The sequence below is a fragment of the Paroedura picta genome, chromosome 14, assembly GCF_049243985.1.
Source record: "Paroedura picta isolate Pp20150507F chromosome 14, Ppicta_v3.0, whole genome shotgun sequence".
NCBI classification, from domain to species: domain Eukaryota; kingdom Metazoa; phylum Chordata; class Lepidosauria; order Squamata; family Gekkonidae; genus Paroedura; species Paroedura picta.
In genome coordinates this window covers 30678557-30690826 of record NC_135382.1, presented here as the reverse complement: position 1 = coordinate 30690826, position 12270 = coordinate 30678557, and the positions used below count along the sequence as shown (strand labels likewise).

General features: G+C 44.6%; 1 protein-coding gene across 1 annotated transcript in view; it reads left to right on the top strand.

Moving 5' to 3' along the window:
• Positions 1-2274: 2274 nt before the first annotated feature.
• CARMIL2 (capping protein regulator and myosin 1 linker 2) overlaps positions 2275-12270 on the top strand; it is a 58834-nt gene continuing 48838 nt past the window's right edge. The window contains exons 1-6 of the mRNA XM_077310748.1: positions 2275-2403; positions 4618-4706; positions 6217-6267; positions 6409-6468; positions 9922-10040; positions 12086-12183. Coding sequence (XP_077166863.1) covers positions 2346-2403; positions 4618-4706; positions 6217-6267; positions 6409-6468; positions 9922-10040; positions 12086-12183 — 475 coding nt within the window. The 5' untranslated portion in view covers positions 2275-2345. The remainder of the gene's footprint in view (positions 2404-4617; positions 4707-6216; positions 6268-6408; positions 6469-9921; positions 10041-12085; positions 12184-12270) is intronic.

Genomic DNA, 12270 nt, shown 5'->3' with positions numbered 1-12270 from the left:
GGTAGTCAACCTGTGGTCCTCCAGATGTCCATGGACTACAGTTCCCATGAGCTCCTGCCAGCATTTGCTGGCAGGGGCTCATGGGAAGTGTAGTCCATGGACATCTGGAGGACCACAGGTTGACTACCCCTGCTTTAGGGAACAGCGCCTGTGGTTAATTGCACCCAAAGTGGCCCTTCACATATCATGTGTTCCTCTCTCCCAAAAAATAGGCATTGGGTTCCCTTTCATCTGGAAGCCATGCAGGAAATGTTCCCTTTATTGCACATTGCACATGCCAAAGACAGAACCTCAAGTGGATGCATACTAAGTTCACACACACACACTGTTTGTAGTAGTAAAGCAACCCTTACACTATGCTTTTTGTATCAAATTAGATTTATTTCTTCTATTTGCTTTGTTGCTTATGTTTGAAGATAAAACTACAAAAGAAGATAGAGAAGATGGTTTCGTCTGCAGGCTGCTCTGGTCACTCTGGAAGCAGACTGTGTACAAATCAACCTGGTGGTTTGTTTGCCCCCATCTTTCAGCTCTGAATTCCTTTTTGTCCTCCTTGTCTTTGGAGAGCTGAGTAGATGGGGTACAGGGACAAATGAGATAGCCCGTGTTGTATTTCTAGCAAGATCAGGCCTTCTGTGTTGTATCTGGGCATATTTCTGCCCCTCTTGCCTCCCCAGGTTTTATTCACAGCATTTCCCCCAGAATTAATAAACCATTCCAAAGTACCACTCAGTCTATGGGAGGGAGGGTACATACATTCCTCTTTAAGGGAACTAATAGTGCTGATAAGAACCGGAAGAGTCTTAGGCCATGCCACTGTTGTAAGGGAAGAGGCTAGCTTTGCTGCAATTCTGTCCTTCATGTTTCACAGATGCTTTTCCGAATTGCTGGGATATTTATGTGTTATGCTGTTACCATCTCAGGACAACGTCAAACAGTAAACCATCGGGGAGAGATTTTTGGACACGAAAGGGATGCATGCTTTCCAATGCTTAATCCTAACAAGAAAAATAATGTGTGTGCATTTCCAGAAGCAAGGGTCTAAGCAGCATTCTTTAACCAAGTAGGAAAAAGTCATGTTCGGAAGGGAATAAGAGTTGGTTGTGTCTCCCTGGTTCTTGTACACATAAAGGTAAACTTGCTTCAGCATCTTCCTTTTGACCACCGTCTCCCCCCCCCCCTGCTTAATTTTATTGTTGCCGTAGAGGTGTGAATGGCGGGTAAGTGTAAAATAGCTTGGGCAAGAACTTGGTTTTTAACGTGGATGAACTTTTACGAATACTTTGAAGCAGCAAGGAATGTTCAAAAGGGGAGGCTGGAGAATTCAGTGAGGGATGAAGAAAGTTATTCAAAGCTAGTTTTGTTGCGCTAAAATTAATAAATCAGTGGACAAGCCCGTGTCCTTTCACGCAAGCAGTCTTCCCACCCATTCTGTAACGTGCGATACAGACCTTGCTGAGAAATAAGTTTTGTCTTAGGCAACGTGATGGTCTGTGGTGATTCATCCCAGGCAGATCAGTTGCTTCTGCAGATGCAAAGCGGTTGAGCACAAAGGAGTAGTTACTCTGCCTCCGGGCCTAAGCTGAGCTGCATAACCTCTGGCACCACAATTTGAGCGTCAGTCTGCTCATTTATGGCTGCCCGACATCAGCGCAATAAGCTTGTTTTTGCTTCCTGCCTGGGACTGCAGAAGGGGTGGGGTAGTACTGAGCACTTGAGCAGGTCACAGTGCCTGTAGGTTCAACCCTCAGTTCCAGGGTGAGTTGTGCCTATCGCTTTTTCCTCCTCTTTCTTTTGCCACCAAGTCACAGCTGGTTTGTGGCGACCTTGTGGAGTGTTCAAAGGAAAAGACGTTCAGAGGTGGTTTGACCTTGCCTGTCTCCACATCTCAACCTTGGTCTTCATTTGTGGTCTCTCTTAGCTTCCAAGAGCGGGTAAGATTGGCCCAGCCTGGGCTATTGGGGTCAGGCATGGCTTAGTGGGTCACAAATTGTGCCGACCTGAATTTCCTGCAGATCCGAAAGAACCAGCGGAGCTTGCTTGCATTATTCAAAGGTCTTTGCATCTTCCGTGGGGCCAGTCCTGCATCCTCCTCAGGTGAACGGCAAGAGATCTCCCACCTGTTAGATTGACGTTTTGCTCTGCTGTGTGAGCTTGATGGCTGACCTTTGCTTCTGCCTGCCGTTGCTGTTGTTCAGGGTTTCTTGAGGTGGGTGGGAAAGGGAGACAGGAAGAAGAGGCACCTTTGAAGTGAAGAGAGAGGAAGCAGAGCAGAGGCCTGCTGAAGCTCGGTGGAAACGGAAGCCGCCGGTCTCACTGGAGGCCTTGCAGCCTGGGAAACTACCATGAGTGTGGTCCAGAAGATGGCCTTCCCCCTCAAAGAGATCTCACCAGAATTGCGTGGTAAGCAAAGCGCTCTTTGTGCCTCTTTAGTGTAAACAGCTAAATGGATGAGAAACGGGGGCAGGAACTTCATGGATTCTTGTATTCATGAACTTTAGCTGCTGAATTCCCATTAGGCCAGACGTGATCTGAGCTCTATCAGGCTCCCTTGCTTTAAGTATGGCATTGTGAAAAGCACCTTGAAGCAATGTGAGAAATACTAGGGGGTTTCAATGGTGGGTGGCTAGCAGCTTTTTCTCAGGAGATCAGAGCCCATCTTTTTATAAAGGAGAGAGGATGTGTGTTGTCTCTTCTGGCTTTTCTCTTCATGAACTTCCATCTATCTGCAGAGGCAGGGACCAGAAAACCCCCAACAGCCTCAGGGGTGACTTTGAAATCCCAGCACAGTATGAGTTGCACAGAAAATTTTGTGCTGCAGTCTAATAGCTAATAAACCTCAGAAGGTGTGGGTGTTTAATGAAAAATAACAGCCCAGTGTTCCATTTTCCTTTGCCTGGAACTGGTTGGTATTATCTTTTTAAAAAACCCCAAAAACGAAGCTCACAGAAACCAATTTGCAGGAATATGCATTAAAGGACGCCGTAGTTTCAGAAAATGAGCAATGGCCTCAAATCAGAGGAACCAGGTTCAATTCCTCACTCCTCCAGCCTGTTGGGTGACCTTGGGCTAGTCCCAGTCCTCCAAGAGCTGTTCTCAGCAGTTCTGTTAGGGATCTCTCTGCCCTACCTACATCACAGGGTGTCTGTTGTGGGTAGAGGAAGAGGAAGGCGATTGTAAGCTGCTTTGAGACTTCTGGTAGTGAAAAGCAGGGTGCAAAAAACAATTTTTTGCATGAATGTGGATTGCAAAGCAAAGGACTTAAGAAGAACCAAGGATTCCTTAGCACCTGAAATGGCTGACAGTTTCTCTAAGTTCATTTTCTCTAGTTACTGCTGTTAGGTACAGTCTCTGAGCTTGGTTACACCTGAATTTTACATACAATTCAGCCTATATATACTGCCTACATTTCAGAGCTTTGCTGATTGCAACTTCTTTTCTTCATTCTCTACTATGAGATCAGCCCCGTGAGTGTGGGACGTGCAAGATCTGCCATGTGCATGATTCAGGAGGATATGAAGAATATCCTACGGAGAGCATCAGGGGAGAGATGCAATTAGCGTACTCATAACTTCCTAGTATTTTCAAGTATTCTTCCTGTGTCCTGATTGATCTGATTGGAGACTTCCTGTTCCTTTGAACACACTTGCTACCTGTTTACCTTCAGATGCAGGAGAACACTTGATTTTTATACCCTGCTTTTCACTACAAGAAAGAGTCCCAAAGCAGCTGACAACTGCCTTTCCTTTGCCCCACAACAGACACCCTGTGAGGTTGGTGGGGCAGAGAGAGCTCTGACAGAACTGCTCTGTGAGATCAGCTCTATAAGGACTGGGGCTAGCCCAAGGTCACCTGCTCTTTCTCTTCTTCTTCCTTTGTGAAAGGCCACCACGCTGGATGGCCACCAGCCTCCCCAGCATGGGGACCAAGGGTCCCCATCCTAAATTAAAAGCCCTGGGGGAGGTGGGGGTGGGACAGAAGACCTCCCAGCTGGTCTCACAACAGCCTGTTTGACACACTGTCCAAGCAGACCCCCCCAAAGGACCAACCAAAGCTTTCGCTCCACATTCCTTTGGCTTCATTATATCCATTGTGTTAATCTCCCACACTCCTTTTAAACTCCCAATTTAGCGGTTAAGATTCCAACAGTTTGCCATCTGAATCAATCCAGACGTGCCTAATTAGCCTCATCTGTTTCAGCACAGACTCAGGAGATTTTAGAGCAGAAGGCGCGAGACTCTTTCCCGACTACAACCCCACTGATCTGGAATTCGTTTTAGTGAGGGTTGCCAGCTCTGGGTTGGGACTGTGGGGATGGAGGTGGGAGTGGGCAGGATTTGGGGCAGGCCGCACAATGCTATGGAGTCCCCCCTCCAAAGCAGCCATTTCCTCCAGGGGAATTGATCTCTGTCGCCTGGAGATGAGCTACAATTCCAGGGGATCCCCCAGTCCCACCTGGAGATTGCCGTCCCTGGTTTAGTAGAGGAGGCACCTGGATACGTATCGATGGGGATTACTTGAGAGAGCAGCAAGGATCTTCCCCAAGGGGTGCTTTGGGTGAGGCCAGCCTACAAGCAGGCAGCTCCATTCATTCGGCCTCTTCTGTTGTTTTCCTAGACAGCATCACCAGCTTCCTAGGGACGCAGGAGGTCTTCCTGCTGCCTGCTCAATTCCACTTCAAATGCAAAGTGGACGATGTTGTCCTGGTATGTAACAGCAGCTCAGCTTTACTTCTCAACTGCATTTTTAGGGATTGGGCTGTAACTTCCAAATGTATTTCACCCACAAGTCTGGAGGGGTTGCCATGGCAGCAAAACCAAACAAAACCAAACTGAAAGCCCAGTCCCCTCCATTGTTATTGTTATTGTTATTGTTATTGTTATTGTTATTGTTTCAATTTATTACTCACCACTCCCAAATGGCTCATGGCAGGTTACAAGGTCTGAATTAAAAAAACCCAATAAAACTCCCATTAAAACCCCAGACAAAAAACACAGATCCATAAACATGAGCTGAACAATGCAGTGCGAAGTAATGCCTATCATAGCTTGAGGTTACCTCTTTTTTTGTGTGTCCGTCCGCTTTTGGGATCTTTTTTTTTTTTAAACTGATGAAAATGTCCTCTTTTGGGATTGAAAGGTTAGGATTATTCCTAGTTAAGTCGCAATTGTCACCGCTGAAACGGGTATTTTAAATTAGATTTGTCATACTTGTTTGAATTAGTCTGTCGGGAAACAGGACCTCTGTTTCGCTTTTCAAAATATGGCAGTCCTACATAACCGTAATATAAATCCTACCTTATTCCCTTTATGGAAGCTCCCTAAGCAATTCTGTTTACTACAACCCTTTACCACATTTACATTTATGCTGTCTACTACAACCTTATTCTGTTTATCAAAAGATCCTCATGAACAATTCCATTTGTATGTTCTGTGGAATCCTAGAGGCATGGGGGCCTTTCTGATCCCCTCAGACGGGCCATTCCATATTGTAGGCCAGCCTTTCTCAACTTTTTGACCAGTGAGAAACCCCTGAAACATTCTTCAGACTTTGAGAAACACCAGAAGTGGTGAAATCATGCAGAATATGTTCGGGAAGCACAGCTGTGGACACGCCCACCTGGGGCCCCTCCCCTCCCACCTTCTCCAGGCCCATCATTGGCCATTTTGGGAGGAGTGGGTGGGTAAACATGACCCTATATGGTCATATCACCTAATAAATGTTTGACATCTTACGTTTAACATGGAGGGAAAGTGTCCCATCCTTTAAATTGAGGCTTACTGGGATGTTCGTTTACCAAATGATGCTATTTACCTACAGGTGAAGAAAAGCCTCCTGCCAGTTTCCATAGAATCATAGAATCATAGAGTTGGAAGGGGCCATACAGGCCATCTAGTCCAACCCCCTGCTCAACGCAGGATCAGCCCTAAGCATCCTAAAGCATCCAAGAAAAGTGTGTATCCAAACTTTGCTTGAAGACTGCCAGTAAATTAAGCCTCAGTTAGAGGGGTGGGATATTTTTCTTCAGGCTTCTTAGAAAATGCCACTTTTTTACATTAACAGTGAAGAGGATAGTTTGAACATTTAATAAATAGTTGGCCAGCATCTTGTCTCCACACAACATTTCTGATGGCTTTCTCGTGTAGCTAGGCCTCAGACTCAAGTAGGCTGCAGCCTCCCAGGATCCTGTTTTTCTGGCTTTTCTTTCCATTTTAGGTTTTGTTGCCCTGGCGAGCTCTTGTGCTTCCAGCAAAGCTCCCCATCAAGGTAAGTCCCGTCTTCCCTTCAGAGGTAAGTTCCCGTTTTCCCCTAGAAAGTTTACTCCCTGCTAGAAGTTTACTAGCCCCCCTCCAAGTTCCAAATATTTAAGAGAATAGGACATGACTTCTTTCTTGTCTCCATCTGCAGATCCAAGCGAGCTTCAGCTTCTTAGCAGTTCAACTTATCAAAATGGGAGAAGCTAGGCAGGTGAGAGCAAAAAGAACCGGGGCAGACTAGAATAGCTCCAGTTGGGAAATGTGGGTGGAGCCTAGGAGAGGCAGGGTTTGGGAAGGGGAGGGACTTCAGCAATGGATAACAGCAGTGTCTACCTTTTAAATGAGCCACTTTCCCCAACTCACCACAGTTGACTAAAGATTAGTTGTAATCTTGGCTCTATTGGAGGGTGGCAACTCTAGGGCAATTGGTGTACCAGAACTCTGCATGGCTATTTCGGCCCTCTTTGCAGGCCCAGTGCTAAGCCGTTTATGTGCCAGATGCATTTCTCCCACAGTAAATGCCCCAGGCTTTCATATGTACATCAGCCGAGAGCCTGTATATCAACTGGCAAGACTCCTGTTACTGTTTCACTTTATCAGTATTTCAGCTTCTATCCAAGAACTTTTGATTAAGTCTGACCTTTGGTAGCTTGAATCTGCTGACTGCAGGATTCCACCGGCAGCGTTTCTGTTCATTATGTTTGCGGCTTGTTTGCCATTGGAGCGGACTCTTTCGTCATTTCATTATTTGTTTGTTTTAAATTTGTCTTTGGCCAGAAGGGTGCAACAGAAATAAAATCAATTTGAATTATAATGAAGTCTCCAAGAATCTCGAGACTGTCCTTTTGGTGCTGCTATTTTTAAATGGCTCTGCTGAAGTGCTTTAAATTAAAACAACAAACTCAGGCTACGGCTAAGAGGTAGAGTATCTGCTGTGCATACAGAAGGTTCTAGGTTCAATTCCCGACATCTCCAGTTAAAAAGGATTAGGCTGGCTTTCTCTAGGGTTTCTTGATGGCTCTTGAAGGGGTTTCCCAAATAGGTAGAAGTTAATTAATTGTTTATATATTTTTTAATTTGTTAAACATTTATCGGGTGATATGACCATATATTCTCATGTCGACCCACCCACCCCTTCCCAAGTGGCCAATGATGGGCCTGGAGGGGGTGGGAAGGGGAGGGGCCCTGGGTGGGCATGCACACAGCTATGCTTCTTCAGGATTGCACCACTTCAGGAGTTTCTCAAAGCCTAAAGAATGTTTCAGGGGTTTCTCAGCAATAAAAAAGTTGAGAAAGACTGGGATGTAGTGAGTGATGTGGAAGACCTCTGTCTCAGACCGCGGAGAGCTGCACAGTCAGAATAGACAATTTTGGGATCTTGAAAGACTCAACAGAAAGGGCAGTTTTACCAGCCTAGATTCCAGCAAGGTCTCTTATTCCACTAATATCTCCTTCTAGAATGGAGGGGCTGGATAAATGAATGGACAGAGTAGGCTGCCACTGGCCAAGTTGCACAGCCCAATTCCAGGTTTAGCAGGAGTTTAAAACTTTTATGGGTAAGATACCTTCCATGATCTTGTAAAGCCAATGAATAGTCTCCGAATAACAATCAAAAGGAGGTGTTTGGAATGAAGGTAGACAGTTTAAGGCTATCAGTCTGGATTTGCTGGTGGGTGTTCAGTGCATCCTGCAGCCCTTATTAAATCAGATTCTGGTTTTGTGAAGAGCACAGCATGGAGCCATAGGAAACCACAGCTGCTTGTTGCATATTATTATTATTATTATTATTATTATTATTATTATTATTATTATTATTATTATTATTATTATTATTATTATTATTATTATTATTAATGCTACATTTATTCCCCACTGCTCCTGGCAAGCCATCTCGCAGCGGGTTACACAGTAGAACCCCCACATAAAACAGAACTATATATCCCCATTAAAATGATATATCCCAGCGGCAAAAATCTACCTCCCACCCCCACTACAGGCTGCCCCTTGGTGCGCCACAGGGGACTACGGATGCCGGCAGTCCACGAGGGGTGATGGTCTGGCCCAGTGGCAGTCTCTTCTGGGCCATACTCCACGTTTCACTAATTTGCTTGCTGTGAGATTTTTTCTACGACGCAAAGGAAAAAATGTTTTCTCATTATATCCTTGGTGCTTCCCATGGTACTTCTTGTTCTTCCTTTTGAAAGCTCAGCACTGCAGGATCTTCTCTCTCTCTCCCATCAGTTCCCTCACTGGCTGACAATGGGATAGCATCAGGTGCCCTTATTTCAGACAATTTCTCGTATAATTCCCTCTTCCTCCGAACATGCTGCCCTGCTGGTGAAGACAAATCTGAAGGAGGAATGTATTTGATACGGGTTTTCACTGTGCAGTGTTTTTTTCCCTTGCCCGGTTATTTTTAGACACCAATAAGGGACGGTTTTATGCTTTGTGTTGTATAAACATGAGTTTCTTAATTTTCTTGCTTTCTGTCTGTTACTATTTATGCTTGGTGGTAGAAAGGGGACTGAGTAATTCTGTCCTCTTTTGCAAAAGCAAGGTGAAAGACCTTGGAGATATATTTATGGAGGTTTTGCAACAACAACAACAAAAACAGTGAATGTTCATGAACCAGTAAAATGTCTAGGTTAATGCTGAGGAGTAGGGAGATGAATTATGAACTGGTCTTCCATTGTTTCATTGGAAATTCACTAAGGGACAGCGATCCTATGTCTTTTAAAATTCGCTTTTGCTGTTTGCTTCTAGCCTGCCAACTTTTCTTTGAGGATACTTTTAGGGAGCTAAATGTTTTATGTGGCTGTTAATCCCCTGGCTGGATTATAATATTTTTTTTAAGACACATTTTTATACTTTAAATTTTTTTAAATCATGTTTTATTTTATCATCTACCTCAAGCAGGTTCTTTGGGTTAAGGCAGCATATAAATGTTGCATTTAAATTAATTAATTGGGAAACGGAGGTGGTGATTATGCATTGGCCTGGGCTCTTGGAGCATGCTGTGGGTTCAGAATTCAGATACTAGCTCTGCAAAACAGCCAGGCGGAAAAATGTGTACATTATTTATTTAATATTTATTTATTACATTTATATACCGCCAACCCCAGTGTGCTGGCTCGTGGCGCTTGACATCCAATAAGAAAACATACAAGCATCATTAAACCACATAAAACCATCAACATTACTTAAATTACAAACATCAAAACCCCAGAGAAGGAACATTTGGCAAAATGGTATCAGATTGGTAACAGAGCAGCTTTCAAACCCATTTGCCCTCTTAGTAATATCACAGTTCTAATTCTTCACTGCCTGTGTTTATAGAGAACTTTCCCCAAGTCTGTAAAGAAATTTCACACACGCAATCCCTGTAACCCTTTATCACATCTCTGTAAAATAGATAAGTATGGTGCTCCTCACATTTACAAGCAGTGCCTGAGACCAAAGACCATGCTTGCCTATGGCTACCCGCTGGTAATGGCCTTTGCTTTCTGCAAAGTGTGTTCAGGATTTCAGGCACAGAGAGAAGCTATATTTGGGTTCTGCATTAGTGTCTAGTAACAAAGCATAAAGTAGCGGAGGCTGGGGGAAGCAAAGGGAAGCTGTGAGAAACATCTTCTCTCATATCCCCCCCCCCTCTTCATCTATCCAGGTTGTCATAGAAACAGATACGACCTATGAATTTGAGTTCCTCTCATTGGACGATTTGGAGCATGTGGTCATTCATATGGTAGAGTTCCTTAAGAAGATGTTTCCAGATTCTTCACCTTGGTAAGGGAGCGTTCAATGTATCCCCCCCATCCCAGGTCTGAGCTTTGTTATGGGCATCTGAAGGCTGCTTGGGCTGAAAATGTAGGTGGCCACTCAAGCCCTGCATAACAAGCCATGGCCATGTAACGCACAAGCATTGGAGGTCTTCAAAAGTCTTCCTCAGTCTAGGTTAGGGGTAGTCAAACTGCGGCCGTCCAGATGTCCATGGACTACAATTCCCAGAAGCCCCTGCCAGCGAATGCATTCGCTGGCAGGGGCTTCTGGGAATTGTAGTCCATGGACATCTGGAGGGCCGCAGTTTGACTACCCCTGGTCTAGGTGTTAAAAGGGGGAAAGGAGTAATGGAGATTAAAGGACCTTTCAGGCCAGGATCTTTGTCAGCATCCTGTTAAGAATGCCTTGGGGGAATGCCCTTCACCCTAGAGTTCACCCCAGTATTTCAACTATTGGCACCTCATTTTCTTTGTGTGTTGTGGAACCCTACGGCAGATTTGTAGCTGGCAGGAAGAAGGAGATCGGAAGATTGAGCTATCAACCCAAACACAGCAATCTCTAGTGCTTACCCACATTAATGGTTCTGGTTGAAGCATGTCAATGGGTATAACACCTTGCTAGGATGCCACATTTAAATTAACATAGCCATCCAAATGACTCTCGTGGCAGGAAGATCTGAATGACCTGGAAAAGGGGAAACAGACTCCTCCAGAAAGAGATTATACATTCTCAGGACATAGCAAAGAAACTCCCTTATCTTATATGTTTTAACCAGGGAGGCACAAGTCCCACAGGACCTATGAACATGGGGGAGAAGTCCCAACCATTAGAACTCAAGTAACAACTTCAAGGAATACAAGCTGTTCTAATTAAAAATTATTTCAGATAAGTGGCATGTATAGGGAAAGAGCTCAGAAGTTTTCACATTTTCTTTGTACCCTTGTTCAGACCAAATGGTTGAACAGATTGTGTATACTCTTTTTATTCATTTATTTAACTTACATTTAAGCATCATATCATAGAATCCTAGAATTGGAAGGGGCCATGCAGGCCATCTAGTCCCACCCCCTGCTCAATGCAGGATTGGCCTAAAACATCCAGGAGAAGTATCTGTCCAGCTGCTACTTGAAGACCACCAGTGAGGGGGAGCTCACCACCTCCTTAGGCAGCCTATTCCACTGCAGAACTACTCTGACTGTGAACTTGTTTCCACTGATATCTGGCCAGTACAGTTCTACATGTAGTTTAAACCCATGACTGGGGGTCCTATATTTTGAATGTTTGGAGTCTGATCTCTGGAAACACACCGTACCATCTGAGTCTTGCTTTCAGGGATGTGGTGGAACACAAAGGAGTTCTCAAAAAAACATCATGTACATTTATCTAAATACTAAAATAACCCTGCTAGGTGGGGGGAGTATTATAATATTCAGATTGCAAGGGGAGATCTGAGGCAGAAAGGCACATTATATAACTGAAGTGAGATTTGAACCAGAAACCCGAAGGAGGAGAAGAGCACAGAGACTCCACACTTGTGCTTTTAAACAGTAAAGGACAAAACCTGCACTTTGAAATGGGCTTGAAAACAAGCAAGAAGCCAATGAGAAGAGTACATTGTCAATTTGGGGGGGGGGGGGGGAGACCTAGCTCCAGTTAATATTTTGACACCTGCCCAGCAGGGGAAGATTTGATCTCACAGGCTTTAAGGCTTCTCTCACCTTCTGCACAGTCTTTCTGTGCCTTGCAAGGCTGAGTTTAGTATTGATATTTCTCCTCAAACACTGGCTCAGAAGCTTTTATTTTCCATCTGTGTAAAGGCAGAGAGACTCCTGCAACAAATTACCTGGCCAGGACCTAATTTTGCAAGCACTCTGTGAATCCTTATAGCTGCCTTGTCCCAGCCAGCAGATCAGTTTCAGAGCACAATCACAAAGCATGTTGGAAACAATTTTTTTTTTAAATTTAGACTTAGTTTTTTTTTGCTGGGGGGAGGTATGTGTGGGGTTTTTTAACATGCAAAGTGAATTTTATGTATGTTTGTTTGTTAAAAGCAATCTCCTCCAGAATGCCTCCCCCAGCTTGCTGGACAGAATACAAAAGATAACCAATTCCTTGGAAGAACTGCTGCAGGAAAATCAAGGGCCATGTGGTAATGTTTGCCTTTTGGGTGGGGGGCTGTTGCACTTTTGGGGGGGATTGATCACCGATTGCCAGTGGCAAATGCGGTTTGCCAGTC